Genomic DNA, 23,892 nt, shown 5'->3' on the forward strand with positions numbered 1-23,892 from the left:
CCAAAACTGTGGACCCCAGCGTGCTGAAACTTAATGTCATGCCCAGTTCATTTGTCAAAATGTCTCAACCCTTTTTTACTTTGGTTTTTGCTATGCAACGTGTGCTGAGTTGTCGGTCATCTATAAATCATATCATGTATTGTATCATTATCACTATGAATCCAATCATAAGGATGCAACGCCACATCTGAAGAGAGCCAGTGCTCGCCTAAGCACGTGATTTGTTTTCTACGATGTTCAAATGAACAGATCTTCTGAAAATACCTTTTTTACACCGTTTATTTCTACCTTGTCGTATAATTCTCGGTCATGCTCTCATGTGGTCCTCTTCACTTCTTTATAACGCGTACAATAACACACGTTGGTATTTGAAAACTTCGTCAGTCCATATCTTCGAATGTTTTATGCACCTTCCTGTTCCAGTTCTTTTTCTTCCCCATTGCGTCTTTCTCTGCCCAAATTAAAAAACACATCTGTCCATCCTGACGTGGTCTAAGTTCACCAATCGCCCCCACCCTTGCCACTGCCGTGAACAGTCTTGCAATGGGCGGTATCCAGGCCAATTCTCCAACTCTAGCTGCTATTGGAGTACATTTTCCATCAAATGGGAAGGACGCTTGGCTCTATCCGTTAACCGACAACCGACCAGTTGTACTCCAGATAGCCACTCTATGATGAGTGTTGACCATACCATTGCATCATAAAGATTTGCGAACGTTTGATGTTGCATACATCAAGTGGTTTGAAACTATCAGATCAAAGGCTCGAATATCCGACTTTGCAACAGTTTTGCAATTATCTCGGATTCCAGAAACGTTGAAAGGAGGCCCATATGGTCGTAACAGTCAGGTAAGATTAGCTTCTTTTTACCACAATACAAAGTAAACCTAGTTCTTGGGATTGACGGAATCCTGAAGTGCAAAACATTATTATTGATTTTCATTGTTATCCTTGTCTCTTGCAGATGGATTTCACTTTATGTCCATATGCATTTGGGTGACCCGGGTGACCCAGTCGTCTTAGGCGCCGTCATTCGCTGTGCAGAGTTGCGTCCCTTGGGCTCGCCAGAAACCTATGATTGTTGGTTCGAATCCTGGTTCGCCCCGATTATGTTTCTAGGTTTGTCAGAACAATACCCGTGTTCGTGGGTTTCACCGAAATGGTAAACGTCTGAGACCTGCATCCTTTCGGGCTTTCCTCCCATATTAAGCTGACACGCTGTGATATAACTGGAATACTGTTAAAAGCGGCGTTAAACCCAACTCACTCACTCACTCACCTTATAGTGACCATGACTGCTCTTGGATTCGGAGTTGGTATACTGTAATCAATACTGTATACAGAATCAGTTTGACATCAGGAACGCGAGAAAACACAAGGATTTGATGAAAAAAAATCGCCTAAAAACATAACCGCCTGCCTTGACGCCAGGACTCGTGAGCTTTCAAAAATAAATAAACGCCGAGCGGTTATTTAAGGATCTACGGCAGATGGACGCCGTCGGTGGCGGAAGTGTCATGGTTCGGGCAGGAATTTCAGAGGGAGGCCGCACCGACTTTGACATTGTCAACCAGCATAGGTTGATGGATACCTATTTTAGTTTGTCATGGTAGATTTGAGATAATTTACATAGTCTTCATTGAAGAGCTGTGCTCGGTTTCAATTTTATTGAAGCATGCTTAAATCTACAGGTTACCTAGTTCTACATTGACAACACAGCATGTTACCCCCTAAATCTATGAAAGAAACAAATTTGAGAGTTCGTAAAATATAACAATTTATTTCCACATATGAAGAACACAATTCCTATACAACATCAAGAACGCGTGTTATGACAGCGGAACTGACTTTTATGTTCCTTTCGTCTTTTGACGAACATCATTTTCTCAAATTCATTATAAAACAGTGTGCAAAGTAAATACGGTAGAGGACAAAAAGAATTCAGTTTCAAAGAGGTTAATGGTAGTCATGTGTTACCGTGTTGTTCAGGTAAAAAATTGGTTTGCCTTTGCATGTGTTTGTGATGGATGTAGGTTTTTCGTGAACACCTTGTACCATTACTATTTGATAGTGATTCATCAACAAATGCTTATGTAATAGTCGGTATACTGCAAAGAACTCCGCTTTTAGCAGATATTTCTTATAAATAGAAATGTTTTTGTCACTTTTATTTAAGACCCGTGAAGATTCCGGGGTAGAATAGGTATTCAGCAACCCATACTTGCCGTAAAAGGCGACTATGCTTGTCGTAAAAGGCGACTAACGGGATCGGGTGGTCAGGCTCGCTGACTTGGTTGATACATGTCATCGATCCTAATTGCGTGGATCGATGCTCATGATGTCAATCACTGGATTGTCTGGTCCAGACTCGATTATTTTACAGACCGCCGTCATATAGCTTGAATACTGCTGAAGGCGGCGTTAAACAACAAACAAACAAAAATTTATTTAATGTAACCTTTCAAATGTATATTCCTTCTAACATCCACGATAGGAACACATCTGAGAGTAGTACTGATTAATTACTTAAAGTAAGATAAATCGCATATTCAGCATTCTCCAGGGCTCGTATTTGGGCAAATCTACAACCACGTGACCCATTCCTGTTGTTCTCGCCATCTCAAATTACACGCCCTTAAGTTTCAGTTTGATTAGTGTAGGTTTACAGATGATGACGTCACAATTCAACTATTCCTGGTCAAGAAATAATATTTGTCCACAAAAACTGAACGATTTGAGGAGGCTGTTAGCCACTATGTGTAGTTGCCTAATTAAGGAACCGTTTCTCGTAAGGTGTCTATTGAGACCGACACGCTATCAAGGTTTGTGTCCGTCCTTCTCGTCCTTGATGTGAGAAGGAAGATGGGAAACCGGTTTGTCCTTTTCTGTATCAGCGAGAAGTGGTAGCTCTGTCTCGGTCGTCAGTCCGGGTTCTATATCAATCTCGGTATTGTTTATACTGCCCTGTCTTACAGACTTCTGAAACGGTAATGCATAAAATTGGGTTACCATATACAACGCTGACAAGTTTTATAAACAATATTTAACAAATTTATATAGATTAGATACTTGATATTGATGGCAACACAAGAGTGCAGTCAAAACAATTTTTTTTTCTTGATGCAATATTGTAACATGACATTAACACATTGGTAACATCCCATTACACTTCATGTCATGATGCTGGATATTTTTCAGCTGTACTTTGGATACGTGAGTAAATGTATAGCTTGAGATCAATGAGGCATACAATCTGTTCAGGGGCGCCATAGGTCGGCCCAGATAGGGGTCACTTGATACACAAATGTTAAAATAGCTTTTTTGCACATTGGCAGCAAATCTTAACGCTCAAGAAAATTTGAACAAGTCCTTGGCCGAAGATATCTTTTCACTGTATGTTTGTCGTATCTTTACATTAGAAAATCAACTTGGAGCAAAGATTTGCACATGGTAAACATTCTGAAAAACAGCAACAAAAAACGTTTAAAATATCCCTTTCTTTGCAAACGTGTATACGTTTGTGCTTTTTGGCTTTCTCTTCGTTTTCCCAATATAAATACAATTTCATGTTTTTAATCGATATATCCCCGTTATATAATAAGGATCAAACTCTATCACATCTCCATGGTAAATAAGGGATATTCCAGCTAACTCTAACATCACTAAAGAATCCTTAAATATCACCACACCATCTGTCATGTATTTGGTATATTCTGTTGATAGATACCAGTGCATTTCTGAAACATGTAGTGCAAGAATCAGTACCTCGTCTGTCTTCATGTTTTTCCTGCAGTTTAATATATTTCTGACGACTTCGGATAGAAATATGACATAGCGAGGATCGAGGTCCTCATCCTTGTTGAATCCTGTCCCAAACAAAATATACAATTAACGACCATAATTGAATGGCATTGTTTCTAGTTCACTTATGGGGATGGGCGTACAATCTGAGAACCTTCCCACAACGACAATTATGAATATAATGATACAACGTTGTGACGGCGTATTTCAACCTTCTGACACGTCGTTCACTTTGTTGTGACAACGTCCATTGTAGTCCATCGAATAACTGTGCATGACGTATTATTATCTATCACATTACTATAACGTACAACTCAACGTTACCGTAATGTACAATACAACGTAACTACAGCGTACAATACAACGTTACTTCAACGTAAAATACAACGGTCCCACCACGTAATGTACAACGTTCCCATAGCATGGCGATTGCGTGAAAATGTCGTACCCAAACAAAATGTACAATTAACGACCATAATTGAATGGCATTAAATGTTTCTAGTTCACTTATAGGGACGGGCGTACAATCTGAGAACCTTCCCACAACGACAATTATGAACATAATGATACAACGTTGTGACGGCGTATTTCAACCTTCTGACACGTCGTTTACGTCGTTGTGACAACGTCCATTGTAGTCCATCGAATAACTTTGCATGACGTAATATTATTTATCACATTACTATAACGTACAATTCAACGTTACCGTAATCTACACTACAACGTTACTACAGTGTACAATACAACGTTACTACAACGTAAAATACAACATTAACACAACGTAAAATACAACGGTCCCACAACGTAAAGTACAACGTTCCCATATCATTGCGATTGCGTAAAACTGACGTACCACAACGTTTGCCCACAACGTTGTGACATCAGAAAGGGGAGTCCACGGAATAACGTTGCAAAGACGTAATATCATAACAACGTGACAATGTGAACGTGAAATTGTTTGCTGGGAATCGAAAATGATATATGGTTGACAAAATTGTTTCAGACGGGAGGCTAGATGGCGTGTAATATTTCAATGTTCACACCAAACCCCACTGACAATCACACTTCACAAAATAACTAGGCATGGTCTTAAGTCAATGAGACCCGGATTGACGGACGGGCAGCATACCTGCGATTTCAAAATTGCTGACGAACCAGAGGTACCGACAACAAACCAACAAACTAAAGCAAAGTGCGACATCATGCGAACACCGTTCTATAAAACAGTACTCCCTACCTGTCGCCCAGCTAACGAGAAAACCAACGATCAGCACGATTGCGATGCCGAGAGCGCCGAGCCAGGTGTACGACAGAGTGTAGATGACATTGAAACCCGTGCTGGAATAAACAGAAAAGCAACGCGACTTGTCAGTGACAATTTAATTAATGTATTTACACCTGCAAAAAGGTTAAGCACTATACTTCCATCTGATCTTCTTTGAAAGGATATACATATGACACTTATCCCGTTTTGATCAATGTATAAGATGCCACTTAAGGAAGGGAATATATGAATGTCAACTTCTTAATTATGAGTAACACAACGTATGCTCTCTGCCTCATGGCATTCCTTCACCTGATGAAGGAGTAAGCATATACTCCGAAACGTTGTGTTCCTCATAATAAAGAAGTTGACATCCATACATTCTCTTCCTTATGTGAATCTTATAAATGCCTTTCAAAGACCTAAGATGCCACTGTTACCACTGTTGGCACAAGAACAATGTGTGCTTCGCCAGATTGTTACAAGCACTGATTCAGTTCAATAGACACAAAGAAGCGCATGATTGTCAAGTACATTGTAACTATTGACAGGAAACTTGAACTAAACACGTAATCAGACACAGGGTCCCTGGTCTAGTTGATAAGGCTTCTGCCCGGAAAGAGGAAGGTCGGTTCCTCGTCACATCAAAAGACGTCAAGAGATCGGAGTTGTCACCCTGCCTGACTGCCTGCTAATCAGGTCTTTGCTTTCTGTTTTCTGTTTGCAGGATTCTTATGATTGAACAATATGTCTCAATGTGTAGAGGATGGCAGTCACACTGGTTCTATTACATGGACGTCTGTGGGTCCATAAAAAGAGGAATACTCAGAAAAACATCCACGACCAGCCAGTTCAACTTGAATAAAAGCTTGAACATATTACCCAGCAAAAGAATTATTAATCCAATATTCGATAAAGTTTATAACGTCCTTACACCGGTTCGACGACATCTGCAACGGTTGTTACGTCATACGGTCCTGCTGTTGACGTCATGAGTCCTGTTGTATTCATGATCAGTGACGTCATATTATCCACAGAGCACTGATCGGTCGGGGCTGGGGTCAGCCAAGGAGTCGGTCTCGTGGCTCCGGAGAACGTGGAGCCAGCGCACAGCCACATCATAACTACAGTGCTTACCACAGTGGAGATTACCGCTCCCTGTGGAAACAAATGTTAGTTCATATGCGTCTGGTCCAGACTCGATTATATACAGACCGCCGTCATATAGATGGAATATTGTTGAGTGCGGCGTTAAACAACAAACGAACAAAACAAACAAACAAATCATGCAAAATTCGTTCGGATTAACGATTTTCAAGATTAACGAATGCCACTAATCGTTACGGAATAAAGTCCTTTCAATATATGTCGATGTTCCTGAACGTTTCAATCCCAAAAGCGGGTTTCAGGATTAACAAGTTTCAAACTTAGAAAAACTTTAACCATACAAGATTACTTACTTTAGCGTTAGCCCAGGGACAGAGGGATGCAAGGATAAACAGGCCACACAGAGGACCGTTGAAGGCGGATAGAATAGTCGTAGTAATCTGAAACAGCATGTATTTTGATTAACCATTTATTTAAGGGTATAAGTTATTATATATATTATGTCAGACATTCTCAGGTAGTAGCGAGGTATCTTCTATTTGAGGATAGATCTAATGTCTGTCCATGTGTTGCTCGAGGCTATGAAAGAGTGAATGAGTTGGGTTTAACGCCACTTTTAACAAACAGTATTCAGTATTCGCATTCGCCCTGTTAGCTTAATGTGGGAGGAATGTCCTAAGTAACGTAGGTCTCAGACGTTTACCTCTTTAGTGAAACTCACGAAAACGGGTATGGTGACAAACCTAGAAACATAATCGGGGCGAAATAGAATTCGAACCCACAATCACAGGTTTCTGGCGTGCCCAAGGGACGCAACTCAGCACAGCACCCGTGCCCCTTGCTACAAAAGTGGTGCCTTTTACAATACATTGGACATTCACCTGAAGTGGTAACATTCACAACAGTATCGTAAATAGCTGCATAATCAATAACGCCGTCTTTGTTACTAAATAAGTGATAATTGTGAAAGTCAAATGATTGTGTTCTACACAAATTGACAACGTAAATATTTCAATCAAACAAAAACTATATCAAATATTTTAAAGATATCAGATCAGGTTCAGATAAATTGTTGAACTAAATGGATGCTTTCAATTCGTCAATGACACACCCTAATAAGTGAACCTTCACATCAACACACCACCTTAATATCATGTCTTTCACAGAGGGCCCGTGAAGATCCGGGGTAGAATAGGTTTTCAGCAACCCATGCTTGCCGTAAAAGGCGACTATGCTTGTCGTAAAAGGCGACTAACGGGATCGGGTGGTCAGGATGGCTGACTTGGTTGATGCATGTCAACGTATCCCAATTGCGTGGATCGATGCTCATGATATCAATCACTGGATTGTCTGGTCCAGACTCGATTATTTACAGACCGCCGTCATATAGCTGGACTATTGCTGAGTGCGGCGTTAAACAACAAACCAAACCAAAACCAAAAAATCTTTCACAGAGAGCGCTCATATTTATTACCCAAGCTAAACATTGACTGGATATTGTCAGCATAGCGGGACGCCAAGTGCTCTGACATAGTCGGTAACATATTACATGATAAAGTTATTATGGACCTGCGTGAGTGTTCCTCCAATGAGGGAAATAAGGAGAGCGACTCCACAGGACAGGATTCCGAACAAAACCACTGAAACACAGGAGGATTAATGATATAAAAATGCAAGACTATTTACTGATGAGTCTGCCATGACACTGAACACATAGTCGGCAAAAACGGAGAGAATGTATGGATAACAACTTATTTATTAGGTCTTTGAAAGGCATTTAGAAGTGATACACGTAAGGAGGAGAATTTATGGATGTTTTTATTATGCTTACTCCTTCATCACCTGATGACACAGCGTTTCGGAGTATATGCTTTCTCTTTCATCACCTGATGACACAAAGTTTCAAAGTATATGCTTACTACTTCATCACCTGATGACACAACGTTTCAGAGTATATGCTTACTACTTCATCACCCGATGACACACCGTTTCGGAGTATATGCTTACTACTTCATCACCTGATGACACACCGTTTCAGAGTATATGCTTACTCCTTCATCACCTGATGACACAAAGTTTCGGAGTATATGCTTACTCCTTCATCACCTGATGACACAACGTTTCGGAGTATATGCTTACTTCTTCGTCACCTGATTACACACCGTTTCGGAATATATGCTTACTCCTTCATCACCTGATGACACAACGTTTCGGAGTATATGCTTACTTCTTCGTCACCTGATTACACACCGTTTCGGAATATATGCTTACTCCTTCATCACCTGATGACACAACGTTTCAGAGTATATGCTTACTCCTCCATCACCTGATGACACAACGTTTCAGAGTATATGCTTACTCCTTCATCACCTGATGACACAACGTTTCGGAGTATATGCTTACTCTTTCATCACCTGATGACACAACGTTTCGGAGTATATGCTTACTCCTTCATCACCTGATGACACAACGTTTCAGAGTAAATGCTTACTCCTTCATCACCTGATCACACAACGTTTCAGAGTAAATGCTTACTCCTTCATCACCTGATGATACACCGTTTCGGAGTATATGCTTACTCCTTCATCACCTGATGACACAACGTTTCAGAGTAAATGCTTACTCCTTCATCACCTGATCACACAACGTTTCAGAGTAAATGCTTACTCCTTCATCACCTGATGACACACCGTTTCAGAGTATATGCTTACTCCTTCACCACCTGATGACACAACGTTTCAGAGTATATGCTTACTCCTTCATCACCTGATGACACACCGTTTCAGAGTACATTCTTACTCCTTCATCACCTGATGATACACCGTTTCAGAGTATATGCTTACTCCCTCATCACCTGATGACACAAAGTTTCAGAGTATATGCTTACTCCTTCATCACCTGGTGACACACCGTTTCAGAGTATATGCTTACTCCTTCATCACCTGATGATACACCGTTTCGGAGTATATGCCTACTCCTTCATCACCTGATGACACAACGTTTCAGAGTATATGCTTACTCCTTCATCACCTGATGACACACCGTTTCGGAGTATATGCTTATGGTGATGAAGGAGTAAGCATATACTCCGAAACGTTGTGTTCTTTATAATAAAGAAGCTGACATCCATATATTCTCCTCCTTAAACTTCTTTATTAGACGGTAATAGCGACGTGCATAGATCCTAATCCTGTTGTGAAGCATGACTGCTGTTTGATAGGCATTTCTTAGAAATTGACGGATGACAAAGTTGACAAAAAATAGACAGTCTTGCTTGACGACGGTATAAGGCTCTATGCAGAAACATCCCTATATAAGTGTAACAAAGACGTTTTTATCGATACATATTTGTCTATTTTTTGTCTACTTTGTCATCCGTAACTTCAAAGAAATGCCTATCAAACAACTGTAAGCATGTAAATAACATATTTCCCATATATCTGAGAGGAATATCTGTGTTTTTCATTTTGTGTATGGCGCAACTTGATGTAACGTTCACCTGATACTTTAGCTATCACCGTTGCTGTGAGTTCGGAAATATTTGGAAAGCGAGGCTTGAGAATGTCCTCCCACGTCATCGCTGACAGACTGGAGAGTCCAGATGAAATTGTGCTGTGGAACAAGAACACCAACAGTATTATTTGTACACGTGCACGAGTACCCATGTGCCCTGTAAGTGTATGCTATGAACTGATGTATCGATACATGGCGATAGATATTTTTATATCTATACAGGTCAAAAGAATGGTTACAGCATTGATAAACTGAATGGAACAACAATAAACAGATACATTAGAATGGAACCGTGTGCAGCACCATACATAAACACCAACATAAACACCAACATTAACACCAACATAAACACCAGCATAAACACCAACATAAACACCAACACCAACACCAACATAAACACCAGCATAAACACCAACATAATCACCAACATAAACACCAACATAAACAACAACATAAACACCAACATAAACACCAACATAAACACCAACATTAACACCAACATAAACACCAACATAAACACCAACATAAACACCAACATTAACACCAACATAAACACCAACATTAACACCAACATAAACACCAACATAAACACCAACATTAACACCAACATAAACACCAACATTAACACCAACATAAACACCAACATAAACACCAACATTGACACCAACATAAACACCAACATAAACACCAACATAAACACCAACATAAACACCAACATTAACACCAACATAAACACCAACATAAACACCAACATTAACACCAACATAAACAACAACATAAACAACAACATAAACACCAACATAAACAACAACATAAACAACAACATAAACACCAACATAAACACCAACATTAACACCAACATAAACACCAACATTAACACAAGTTGATCGAGCCCCAGCACTGTAATCTAAATGTGATAATGTGAACTGTTGCTTATTTTGCGAATAACGGAAAATGTGACCACAAGGGTGCCTGAAATGACATGCACCAGGGGTATACAAATTGTTCTTTGATGTCACTAAGCACACACATTGAATCCGGGATGCCGAGACACACAGTAGTACAGCGAGAACGAGAGCCGAGAACGGGAGGACCGTGTTTCACAGCACTCAATACAACCTGTACCGATGAACACTGCATCTGCTGGCTTGCTTCATCAGCTGTAATATGTTTGGTGATATGGTACACGGCCAAATAGAAACCAGGGGTCTCCGGGCGGCGTCAGAGCACACATGTACAGACAATACTAGGAACAATCTCAACAGCGGAGACTGAGATTGGTAATGCCAAACGATTACCGCAAGTCTTCTACGTGATCCAACACCAGCAGCATCAACAAGCTAGCTTCGCCATCCTGCTCGCCAGACATGTCGCCCATTGTCTAGCTTGATTGATTGGTTTGTTGTTTGTTGTTTAACGCCGCACTTAGCAATATTCCAGCTATATGACGGCGGTCTGAAAATAATCGAGTCTGGACCAGACAATCCAGTGATTGATATCATGAGCATCGATCCACGCAATTGGGATCCATGACATGCTTCAACCAAGTCAGCGAGCCAGACCACCCGATCCCTGACCCACCCTGACCACCGTTAATCGCCTCTTACGACAAGCATAGTCGCCACGGCAAGCATGGGTTGCTGAAGACCTCTTCTACCCCGGATCTTCACGGGTCCGTTGTCTGGTATGCATGGGTCCGCATCTGTTGTCTAGTGGAAAAAAAACCCCATCTGCCTGGATAGCGGAAAGTCGGTGGTTCTACCCCAGACCAAGCCATACCAAAAGACGTTATAATGTGGTATTTGTTGTTACCCTGCCTGGCGCTCGGCATTAAGTGTGTGTGTTGGGGGGGGGGGGGGGGGGGCGACTTGGAGACAGTATATTGTGACTGAGGAGGGTATTCATATTAGAGTGAGTGAGTGAGTGAGTTGCGTTTAACGCCGCTGATTATCATTCAAGTTATATCGTGGCTAGTCAGCTTAATGTGGGAGGAAAGCCATCCGAGATTCGAACCAACGATCATAGGATTCTGGCATACCCAAGGGACGCAATTCTGCACAGCGAAATGCTGCGCCTTAGACAACAAGGCCACTATTGCGCCGCATTCATATAACTGCAGCATGGTATCACAGAGGGCTAGCACTATAAAACCGGGATTAGGCCGAACTTGTACAAGCAGCCACACCGAACATTCTTAAAGGTTTAACATCTTCAAAGTCAACACATGAGACCTACCTTAAAGACGCACTGAACAAGGCCGCCAGGAATAGTCCCGGCATTCCAGGCAATCCCTGGAATATATCCATTACCATAAATGGTATGATCTGAAAGAAACAAGACCATTTTCAAATTAAAGCCCTTGTCTAAAGCTTAAGTTAGTGAGTGAGTTGGGTTTAAAGCCGCTTGTAACCGTATTTCCAGGACTGCATTACCAATTGCTGAGAGCATGTGCTTGGAATCCATCACGGCATCGACTTACGTATATCAATGTGTTAACACACCCATCAAATCACGAGTGGAGGTAGCTGACGTTACGTCACACACGTCCATAATCAGAGCCAAGGTCAGCAATCACGTGTGCTTGGATTTCTTGGCGTGTATGCCGATTTTTAAGGTTACCGATGTACAAAAAGATAAATGAAGACACGGTTGACTTCAGTTTGTTTTCTCAGTGGGAGTTTTTGGGGCTACTAGCATATGAACTCAAACGTCGTATTTGCGTGAGTGAGTAGGGTTTACGCCGCTTTGGGCAGTATTCCAGTTAGACCAAGGCATGTCAACTTAATGTTGGAGGAAAGCCCGAAGTGATTCAGGTCTTTAACATGTTGGTGAAACGCCGGACACACCTGGAACCATGGCGATCACAGGTTTCTGGCGTAGTCAAGGGACAGTGAATGGCGGCGCCTTAGACGACAGGGCCACCCCGCCGGGCCATGGAGTCCCCTTAAGCTTAAGTAAGTTCTTACAAGTGTATGAAGTTTCTTTTCAAATTATGATAGCTTTATAGTATACGTTGTAAGTTTGCTTGTGTGTGTTTATGTGACTGACACACTCATTATCGTGGTCAAAGCTATGTTTAAACGTGCCACTTATAGAGGACGAGGAGTCGTCACATTGGAAGCTCTGCATGTTTTTCTTTTCAGGGAGTGTAAACACCAATTTGTTTTTCTTCCAAATCAAATCGTTTTGAGCAAGGCACAAGCTATAACGCAAACACCTAGAATAAATGAGTGAGTATGGTTATGTAGCTTTTAGAAATATTCAATCAATAGCAATGCAGGGAACATCATAATAGGGCTTCACACAGCGCACCCATGTAGTGAATCAAACCTGTGCCTTTAGCGTGACGAGCGAACGCTTTAACCACTCGGCAACGCCATTGCACCGCCAAGACCTGGACTACGTCCAGTACGTCGCTTGGGTGAGATCAATCAATATCACCTTGGAAATATGGCTACTAACTGCATCACAATGCGTTGCATACCATTGTGACATCATCGGTTACAATAACGTATGGTTACATGACATCACTTATCTCTCTGCCACTGAATCTGTTTGCTGTACGTTTTACACTCCGGGCCCCGTCGCACAAAGCGATCTCGGCGCTCGGAATTTCGTAAGCCTATGTAAAAGTATGGGAGTTACGTTCACCTTAGCACTAAGATCGATTTGTGCATCGGAACCCTGTACACGGTTCACAAAATGAAAAAGTTGGAAGAAATTGATTTTGGATGGTAAACACGAAACCACTTTGTGTTTTTGTTTGTTTGATTGCTATTTTTCCTGTCCACACTCGGAAACATTCAATTTGACGGCGGCTTGTACTTAATCGAGTCGGGACCAGACTGTCAACTTCTTTATTATAAAGGAACACAACGTTTCGGAGTATATGCTTTCACCTTCCGAAACGTGTTCCTCATGATAAAGAAGATGACATCCATCAATTCTCTTCCCCAGAGTTACTTAGTTTTGTAAATTTATGCGTTGGTCGTTATAATACGACAATTAATTGATAACAATGTCTGCTATGTTTGAGTGAAATACTGACCTGGTTCGGGTTGTGTATTTGCCCCGACTCCAAAGGGTCACAGCTGACGTTCACGTAGTAGGCGTATGCGACGATGCCCTCAATCATGGCAAGTGTAATAGTTATCCAGAAGGCAGGGCTCACTATTAACATTACCCTGGCGAATACAAACATTTATATATGTTTCAGATACAGCGTAAATTTTGTTTTCACTTTAAGATGGAAATTATATGTCCTGCCTTTGCTCGCTAATTACAAAGTACATTCCTAATAAAGGCTATTACTCCTCTCAAAACAAACAAACATTATAGTCACTCTAGCATATAATGTTATTCTTAAATTTGATCATCTCTCACAAACAACATGACACGTTTTACTGTACGTGCGCATTGATATATTACGTCCAAATGTCAGTGATTAGTCTGCCGGGAAGTTAGAAAGTCAATGTAGTTCAAACTCAAGCTTGTATGTTAGACAGCGACGTCACTACATAGAGGCTCAAACTGTTGCCTATTACAATTTTTCTACGTCAGTGATCGCCTTTCGCGGTAATCCATTTGTCCAAGTGTAATTGTCCTTTGTCAAAGGGAAGCTACTCCAGTCTATGAGACGTCACGTTCGGTGAATGTCTGGCCTGTTATAGCCTTACGAAATGCTGTCAGATGTCCCACACAGCTACAAAGCGAAAGAAGATAAAATATTTCGGCCAGATCCTACTGTTTGTGTAGCCAAGAATGAAACTTGTTTCGTATCTGCTGTGTTCCAGACATTTTTCGGCGCCATAATTATACTGATGCCTACATGCAGCTAGATGTTGAAGCTCTGCATCACTATTGTCTTGTTTGTCTTTGTAAGATAATTTTAAAATAATGCTGAGACTCACTTCTTGGCTTCAGCGAGTGTTGGCGTAGAGCAGACCCTCTGTATAGTGGACTGGTTGAAGATTAGGCCGGATGATCGGGCGAATGTCCCCAGAAACAGCCCCCAAAACGTGTGACGGACAGTCGGGTCCATGTCAAAACTAGGTAACAACATCATGGATTGTAAGATTGCCCAATGTGAATGAGTTGATGAGAGTATGGTTTTCCGACGCATTTTTCAATATTCCAGCTATATTACGGCGGGGGAACACCAGAAATGGACTTCACACATTGCACCCACCTGGGAAATCGAGCCCAAGCCTTGTGCGTGACGACCGAACGCTTTAACCACAATGCTACCCCGCCTTCCCTTGTCCAATGTGAGGCATTACATGCATGCATGCGTGCTTGTTGGCTTAAAGGCGTAGGTGGCAAGACAACATTCTACGTTTTCGCCATTTAGTCATTGAGTGACTGAATGTTTAACGCCGCAGTATACTGTAAATATGTATTTATAGACTAGACAACGTGCAACGCCATTACGGTGACTGACAAGATATCAACAATGACTTAGAACCAGAACACAGGACCACCGGTCCAACTTCAAATCAGAAGGCTCAAACTGAGTATGTTTGTATGTGTGTGCGTGCACATGTGTGATATGTGTGGTTGAATGTTTGTATGTGTTTGTGCATGTGAGTGTGCGTGTGCACGTATACTTGTGTGTGCATGTGTATGTGTGTGTACACGTGTGTGTGTGCACGTGTGTGTGCATGGGTATGTGTGTGCGTATACTTGTGTCTGCATGTGTATGTGTGTGTGTGTGTGTGTGTGTGTGTCAGTGAGTGTGTAACCTTCACACATCCCTTACATCCCTACCCTTACATCGATTCCCAGATATTAGAATCCCGATCTGTATTTAAGTGCAGCATGAAACTCTATTCATTCATGTATTCCTGAACGTGATCTCTGAGAAACATCAAAGATTCTTCACCATTTCCACAGTGTCCTTGTCTCAACTGGTGTTTCAGCTCAATGTTTCATTGTAACGCCATGTAGTAATCCACGTCCTGTCTAGTTTACTGCGACACGTGTTTCCAATGTTTCAGTTTTCTTTGATTTTTGTTTGTTTTGTTTTCGCGACCACCTGATGTCATCATTGAACTTTCAGTGGTCCATTAACATAATTTGCACACCTATTTCACCCTTTACGCCAAATAGAATATGTTTCGGTGAACAAGCAAGAAAAGTGATTATCTTGTATTGATGTTTTATATCGAAACTTGTTTTAAAACTTGTTGAGGACTTTCGCAAGCGCAATTTCTCTCGTACATGTAATCAGCATTTATCACAGCTGAACATTTTGAGAATTTATCTTTGGAATTAATTCATTAAAAGATATTGTCCAATCTTACTTGAAAAAATTCAGGCGTCCACCCTTAGCCGCAGTGGTCCAGACAGTTTTAATTCCACCTGCGTCCATAGTGCCCTGAAATACGATGTCAGATATAATGAATTCATCGCAGAATCCCAATGATATATAACTGACTTTTATGAGACAAATGTTGACAACAATAAAATTAGTTTTTGTTCTCATTATCAATTTTGTTCAGGAGCGTGAGTTGCAAATAAATGCAACAAAACCTTAAGTTTGTTTTCTATATTCATAAGAGTTGATTTATGATTTCGACTTTTTCATGGCATTTGTTTATGAATCACTACAAGTAAGGATACCAAGTTTCGCGAAAAGGTGAGCGTATGCTGCCCCACCTTCAGCACCAGGGACATGGCATGTGTGTGTCCCTGGTGCTGAAGGTGGGGCAGCATGCGCTCACCTTTTCGCGAAACTTGGTATCCTAACTTTGTTACTTTTTTTCGTTATTCTAGAAAATTCTGGACTGGCAACAATTAATCTGGTCTGGTAACTTTGCAATGTTGCCAGTCCGGTTGTCTGGCTGAAATTTTTGGGACTTTTATACACTGACTCTAACTCAGTTTTATACGAGAAGAGCAAACGCATTGAACACTCTGGGACCTGTCCGGTAGTGGATTACTTCGCTGTGCTCCTACCTTGATGATGATTGCAAACATGCCCGCAAACATCACTAAAGCCTGGAAGACATCAGTCCAGATGACCGCCTTCAGTCCGCCCTGCAAACATTACAGCCATTCAAGGAACATAGCATCAAAGCTTCGGACAAGGCGTAACTTGAGATAAGTGCTGTATTTAAGATATCATTAATTATAATCGATTCGCTACACCTCGCATAACAATATAAAGATTAATATCCACATAGACATTTTGCTCAAATATTAGATATTTTTTGGATCAATTCATGAAACGAAAAAAATGACATAAAATATAAATGATTTCTCACCATTGCAGTGTACATTATAGCTGCAGCTGCAACCAGGAAGATGGAGCCGGACTGGGGAAATCCCGTCACTATTAATAGACCAACATGGTAATAAATGGTTTAAAGGAAACATTTAATTAAGTTTAGTCATAAATTACTTATATTGTTCTACAACCTGGAAGAAAAACGTATCTGAAGTGTTGAGACATATGTCACAAACCGTTTTAAACAAAGTAGAAATTAAGATTTTGTTTGTGCTTGTCAAACGTTTGAAACGTACATTCACAATGGTATTACTTGAACAACAATACAATATGAATAGATATCAATGGATGAGCATATGATTGATAGTGTGAAAATAAGAACTATGTCGTAAGGTGAATCATAACATCAGCGACTAAGTACTATTCTAAGTACTATTTCAACACACTGCCCATTGTTAGCATCAGATCCATATCTGTGTCACTTCTCCCTCTCTTCTGTAGTGAGTGAGTGAGTGAGTTGGATTTTAACAATATTTCAGTAAAATGATAGCGTGTCTGCTTCATGTGGGAGGAAAGCCCGAAGTAATGGAGGTCTGTGATGTTTACAACTTTGATGAAACCCACGGGTATGGAACTGCAAACAATGATCGTCATTAAGACGAATATGGAATTAGGCACAGCGAGTTTGCGTTTCCTGAGACACCTAAGCTAGCTGTGTTCTAACTATCTTCTTATAAAGTGAGGGGCGGTGAGGTAGCCCAATGGTTAAATCGCTTCCGAAAGGCGCTGGTTAGAACCCCCTCATAGGTGCAATGTGTGAACCCCAATTCTGGTTTCCACCTTTGGCGATATTGTGGAACATACTCACACTCACTCACACATCATATGGAAACAGTAATTAAAAGCGACAAAACAAATTCCAAAATCATAAGAAATATCTGTTCAATGTACGAATCCGACTATATCATGAACATGTGTTTAAAAATCAGATTAAAATAATGATGACACCAGTTTTTCACGAAAAGGTAAGCGTATCCTGCCCAATCCAATATTTAGAATTTTACCAACATGCACGTACCTGCTTCCAGTGCTATAGCTGGTCCAAATAACACAATACCCATATAGAATACCTGGAATGACGAATGTTTTGAACGTGAAATATTTCGAAATATTCGATTTGACGAAGGTCTAAATAAAATTATTATCGTATTGATGAGGGCATAACATTGAAATACATTCTTCCAAGGAATCATCATCATAGCGACTGGATTTATTCCGGAACGTATTCATCCGTACTTACGTATGTGAGGATACCAAGGGTCGTTCCAACGTGACGTACATAACGAGATTTGAACCTTCCATCGAGATACTGAAAACAAAACATATATTATTTATTGGGATATACATTTGAATAAAACTCTACTGCATAAGAACGACCCTTATATGTATACCATAAAATCATTCTGCCACGTTTAACAAGTAGATCTGGTTTACTCCGTTTTAGCAATGTGACAATGGGATCCACGCATTACGCAAGTGTGGAATCGAACCCAGGCCTTTGGCGTGACAAGCCGGCTCCACTGGGCTACCCTGCTTACTATTAACATAAAGAAACCTAGAGAAATAAGTCATTGCCTTGCGCAAATAAATATGACAAAGGATGATTGTATTGTTTGGGGATTAATCACTAATGTATGAGGTTGCTACAATGTGTGACTTGGATGTGTCATCATAACCCTACGGCGTAGTCTATTGCTCATAATATCAATCACTGGAGTATCTGCATCAACCGAACCTGACAACGCGATCCCGTTAGTCGCCTCGTATGACAAGCATGGGTTGCTGAAGACCTATTCTACCCTGGATCTTCACGGGTCTGACAATGTAATGATAGGGTTTAAACCTTACGAAGTGACGATAGTGATAGAGCCTGAAAGTGACGATAGTGATAGAGCCTGACAAAGTGACGATAGTGATAGAGCCTGACAAAGTGACGATAGTGATAGAGCCTGACAAAGTGACGATAGTGATAGAGCCTGACAAAGTGACGATAGTGATAGAGCCTGAAAGTGACGATAGTGATAGACCCTGGTAAAGTGACGATAGTGATAGAGCCTGACAAAGTGACGATAGTGATAGAGCCTGACAATGTGACGATAGTGATAGAGCCTGAAAGTGACGATAGTGATAGAGCCTGAAAGTGACGATAGTGATAAAGCCTGACAAAGTGACGATAGTGATAGAGCCTGACAAAGTGACGATAGTGATAGAGCCTGACAAAGTGACGATAGTGATAGAGCCTGACAAAGTGACGATAGTGATAGAGCCTGACAAAGTGACGATAGTGATAGAGCCTGAAAGTGACGATAGTGATAGAGCCTGACAAAGTGACGATAGTGATAGAGCCTGGCAAAGTGACGATAGTGATAGAGCCTGAAAGTGACGATAGTGATAGAGCCTGACAAAGTGACGATAGTGATCGAGCCTGAAAGTGACGATAGTGATAGAGCCTGACAAAGTGACGATAGTGATAGAGCCTGACAAAGTGACGATAGTGATAGAGCCTGACAAAGTGACGATAGTGATAGAGCCTGACAAAGTGACGATAGTGATCGAGCCTGAAAGTGACGATAGTGATAAAGCCTGACAAAGTGACGATAGTGATAGAGCCTGACAAAGTGACGATAGTGATAGAGCCTGACAAAGTGACGATAGTGATAGAGCCTGACAAAGTGACGATAGTGATAGAGCCTGAAAGTGACGATAGTGATAGAGCCTGACAAAGTGACGATAGTGATAGAGCCTGACAAAGTGACGATAGTGATAGAGCCTGACAAAGTGACGATAGTGATAGAGCCTGAAAGTGACGATAGTGATAGAGCCTGACAAAGTGACGATAGTGATAGAGCCTGACAAAGTGACGATAGTGATAGAGCCTGAAAGTGACGATAGTGATAGAGCCTGACAAAGTGACGATAGTGATAGAGCCTGACAAAGTGACGATAGTGATAGAGCCTGACAAAGTGACGATAGTGATAGAGTCTGACAAAGTGACGATAGTGATAGAGCCTGAAAGTGACGATAGTGATAGACCCTGGCAAAGTGACGATAGTGATAGAGCCTGACAAAGTTACGATAGTGATAGAGCCTGACAATGTGACGATAGTGATAGAGCCTGACAAAGTGACGATAGTGATAGAGCCTGACAAAATGACGATAGTGATAGAGCCTGACAAAGTGACGATAGTGATAGAGCGTGAAAGTGACGATAGTGATAGAGCCTGACAAAGTGACGATAGTGATAGAGCCTGACAAAGTGACGATAGTGATAGACCCTGGCAAAATGACGATAGTGATAGAGCCTGAAAGTGACGATAGTGATCGAGCCTGACATACTGACGATAGTGATAGAGCCTGACAAAATAAAGATAGTGATAGAGCCTGACAAAGTAAAGATAGTGATAGAGCCTGAAAGCGACGACAGTGATAGAGCCTGACAAAGTGACGGTAGTGATAGAGCCTGACAAAGTGACGATAGTAATAGGGCCTGTAAGTGACGGTAGTGATAGAGCCTGACAAAGTGACGATAGTGATAGAGCCTGAAAGCGACGATAGTGATGAAGACTCCAAAGTGATGACAGTGATAAAACATGAAAATTTGAATGATGGTCATGGAGACTGACAAAGTGATGATAGTGGTGAAGTATGAAATGTGATGAGAGTAATAAAGCCTGACCCAGCTCAGCTAGTTCCGCTTTCTAAACTGAACCTACCTCGTAAGCGCTTGTGATTTTCAGGGGATGAATCAGTGGTATCATCAACACCCTGCATATCAGAAACGATGCCAAGAATCCAAACAGTGCTATCCAGACTTGTGCCCCGTACACGTACACTTCAGCCGGAGTGCCCAGCATCATGATGGACGACTCAAACGACACCATGAGCGACACAGCGACGGGGAGAAACTTCATTGCCCGTCCACCGACCAGAAACTCGGATGTTGTTCGCTGACGTCCACCAGACAGAGCAAAGTAAAGTCCTATGCCCAGTGAGATGAGAATGGTGGCGCCGAACACCACGTAGTCGACGATGTGGAAGCTGTGTTGGGTGTCTCCCATTTTGTTTCGTTTTCCCAGCTGTGTGTTAGCAAATTTGATAAATGATAACCTTTGTTAGGGATAAGCAGTGAACAATAAACAATAAAACCTTTGAACAAGTATTCTTCAATGAGTTGTGTCTTGGATTTCGGAGGAAGCTCTTGATACGTCCAACAGTTTTTCGGATGCGAAGAGAAATCTTGGGCTGCGTCTTTGTAGATACAATGGCATTTATGGATATGACAACATCGTCATAGACTTCAATTCGTTGAACTCCCCATTCAACTGAGTCTTTACAGCTCTTGATGATCCGTTCCTCTGTGTTACGTTGTCGAAGATGTCATTGTTAAAAACACGGTGGAGACGTTGTGGGGCAAATCCTTCTGGAAATAAATAAATCAGCATTTCATTTATACGCATCAATAGAACGAACGACTGATTTTAAGAAAGGCGGAACAAATCCATGCATTTCAAATCAACCCCTCAAATATGTAGTTATAGAAATGCTATTGCCTCTCATGGTGAAAAATTCAAGATGTTTCAAATTATCTGTCACGGGCCACGAGTGACGAACAGTGTAAATTCCAGTGTAACATCCTAAATTCCACATCAGTGTTTGGTTAGATTTGTAAACTTGATCACCCAATTAGAGGTAGCCCCTTACAAAAAAATACTTCTGTTTTTGCAGACGAAGATGTTTTAAGTTGATTGACGTAGCTGCCCACTTTCCTTTAGCATCGCTGTTCTGAAACTAGACATTGCACGATAGTGACACTGAGCATAGACACTTCCACGAGCTCGCACGTTTATTGGCTGAGAAACGAGAGATGCCAGTCATTGCGAATCTGATTTTTAAACTCCCCATGAACCGATTCTGGCACGGCTAAGGCACTCCTTCAGACATATTAGCATTTGCTAAGTGAATTAGGCGAATCAAAATTCTATTCTATAAATAAGCAGGTAAGACTGGACTAGATGTCACGGATTGTGACAGCGAGGAATAGACGCCTTGGCATGAATAAATGGGTGTTCTTACATAAAGGGACAGTAAACGTGACTGTCAATAAGTAAAATGTACGCCATTGTGTCATGGCTGATGTTGTCAAACCAATCAGAAGCTGGTTCAGGGTAATAGGGTAAATTTATTAAATCAAAAAATATATAGCTACTAGGTCATAATGAATCAACAGAGGCTTCAATAAATTAACTGGCTGAAATGTATATTCAAATCATTAATTTATAAATGGTTTGGGTGGGTGAAGGACGATCGCACTCGCCATATCCTGGGCTCATATAAGTTAATATGTCATTGGTCTGCGCTTAAGATGGCCGAAATGAATTTTACGCATTTATTTAACGTTTATAACCAATTGTATTGAAACGGAGTTCACCATCCATAAATAGTGTCATCAGAGTAGTGACCCTTTCTACCAAAGTTGATGGCGTACCAGTCGTGCATAGAGAAACGACTGACAAACAATAACATCATTGTGATACATTTTAACCTTCGCATAATTGTTGTGCTTATTTTTTAATCTAGATGTAACAACTCTAAGGTATCCTCACAATAAAATACTTCTTATTAAAATAGCTTTACGCGTAGTGAAAGCGGTACGACCAATGGTTCCTTGACTATCTGCGACATATTGTATACAGTTGCAAAGGTTTTAAGGTCCTCAAAAATATAAGTTGTCCTTAGGAAGATAGTATCTTAAGGAAAAGTTTGACAGGTGGCACCTACAAAATCTTCATGATTTCTTTCTAAATTATTCGTTTTATACAGATATTTACAAAATATGTGTTATCTCTTTTAATGCACAGACATTATATCTCTTCATAATCAATGTTTACCACCACCACCCCCCCACCCCCCCCCCCCCCCCACCCCCCCCCCCCCCACACACACACACCCCACACCCCACCCCTTTAGCCATGATATGTGTGATAAAACATCAAAATCATTTAGTTATGACCTTGTTTGGGTTTCTATGTGGTCTGCAATGGCACTTCCTGTACCACATGTAGTAGGTGCAAAACTGACCAAACACCAATTGACTTTAGCTTTATTTTTAGTCATTTTGTTGTTGTTTGTAATGTTATGGAAATGTTAATGTTATGTTGCATAAGTTATGTTCCCTTATTCTATTAAGTATTAAAGACTTCAATATTTTTTGGAAAATGAATGTTTTGGTTTTGGTTTCTCAAGATGTTTTTATCTCACATGGACAAGGTATATATTTCTGAAATGCTTATGAAGACAGCTTTCATTTGATATGCATCATGACTTAATTGGAGAAAAAAAATCAACAACAAAAATCATAATCTCACATAAGTGCTTCGGAGTGGCCTTGACCCCCCTGACCTTTTGGGTCAAATTTGACCGTGTTCCACCACTCCGATTTTGGTAGAATTTTATATTATTATAAAGGGATAAATTCTGAGTGTAAATCAGTTGAAATCATTTCTGTTGCAATTTGTGGTGGGTGCCTTGCTATTTTGACTGGACTACGTGGTGATTCCTGGTTGTAATAGCACCCCAATTAGCTATGCTCGTAACAGTCAGTTTATGTGAATCGAGTGTTCATTCTGTTGTCATTACTTACTCATGTTATCCCACTCATTTACAGTATTAAAGAAGTTGTTATCCACAAAATTATGACTACTTTATCATCCGTCAACTTTTAAGTAATGCCTATCAAACAATTCACGTTAATGGCGTGGTCAGGCTCAGTGACTTAGCTGATTGGATGAAATTGTGTTCAACGGATGTGACGTTGATAGTGATGTCTGACCCAGACTTCATTACTTACATGGCAAGCGTGATACAACTGGACCATTGCTGAAAGAGGCGTGTAAACACAAAATTCAAACAGACATTACTT

The 23,892-nt window shown here is 40.9% G+C and overlaps 1 protein-coding gene across 1 annotated transcript in view; it reads right to left on the minus strand.

The window, feature by feature from the left end:
* LOC124113163 overlaps nt 1-21,833 on the minus strand; it is a 54,386-nt gene extending 32,553 nt beyond the window's left edge. Inside the window, exons 1-17 of the mRNA XM_048390406.1 lie at nt 21,675-21,833; nt 20,687-21,393; nt 18,214-18,282; nt 17,992-18,043; nt 16,951-17,018; nt 16,643-16,723; nt 15,988-16,061; nt 14,596-14,733; nt 13,734-13,869; nt 11,921-12,009; nt 9,672-9,784; nt 7,742-7,812; nt 6,526-6,612; nt 6,000-6,223; nt 5,039-5,139; nt 3,766-3,866; nt 2,827-2,979 (exon numbers count right to left, since the gene is read on the minus strand). Of these exons, the coding sequence (XP_048246363.1) occupies nt 2,827-2,979; nt 3,766-3,866; nt 5,039-5,139; nt 6,000-6,223; nt 6,526-6,612; nt 7,742-7,812; nt 9,672-9,784; nt 11,921-12,009; nt 13,734-13,869; nt 14,596-14,733; nt 15,988-16,061; nt 16,643-16,723; nt 16,951-17,018; nt 17,992-18,043; nt 18,214-18,282; nt 20,687-21,031 (1,902 nt within the window). The 5' untranslated portion in view covers nt 21,032-21,393; nt 21,675-21,833. The remainder of the gene's footprint in view (nt 1-2,826; nt 2,980-3,765; nt 3,867-5,038; nt 5,140-5,999; nt 6,224-6,525; nt 6,613-7,741; nt 7,813-9,671; nt 9,785-11,920; nt 12,010-13,733; nt 13,870-14,595; nt 14,734-15,987; nt 16,062-16,642; nt 16,724-16,950; nt 17,019-17,991; nt 18,044-18,213; nt 18,283-20,686; nt 21,394-21,674) is intronic.
* Between the last annotated feature and the right edge of the window lie 2,059 nt (nt 21,834-23,892).

This window comes from Haliotis rufescens, unplaced genomic scaffold (genome assembly GCF_023055435.1).
Source record: "Haliotis rufescens isolate VD_foot unplaced genomic scaffold, xgHalRufe1.0.p SCAF_9, whole genome shotgun sequence".
In the NCBI taxonomy this organism is placed as follows: domain Eukaryota; kingdom Metazoa; phylum Mollusca; class Gastropoda; order Lepetellida; family Haliotidae; genus Haliotis; species Haliotis rufescens.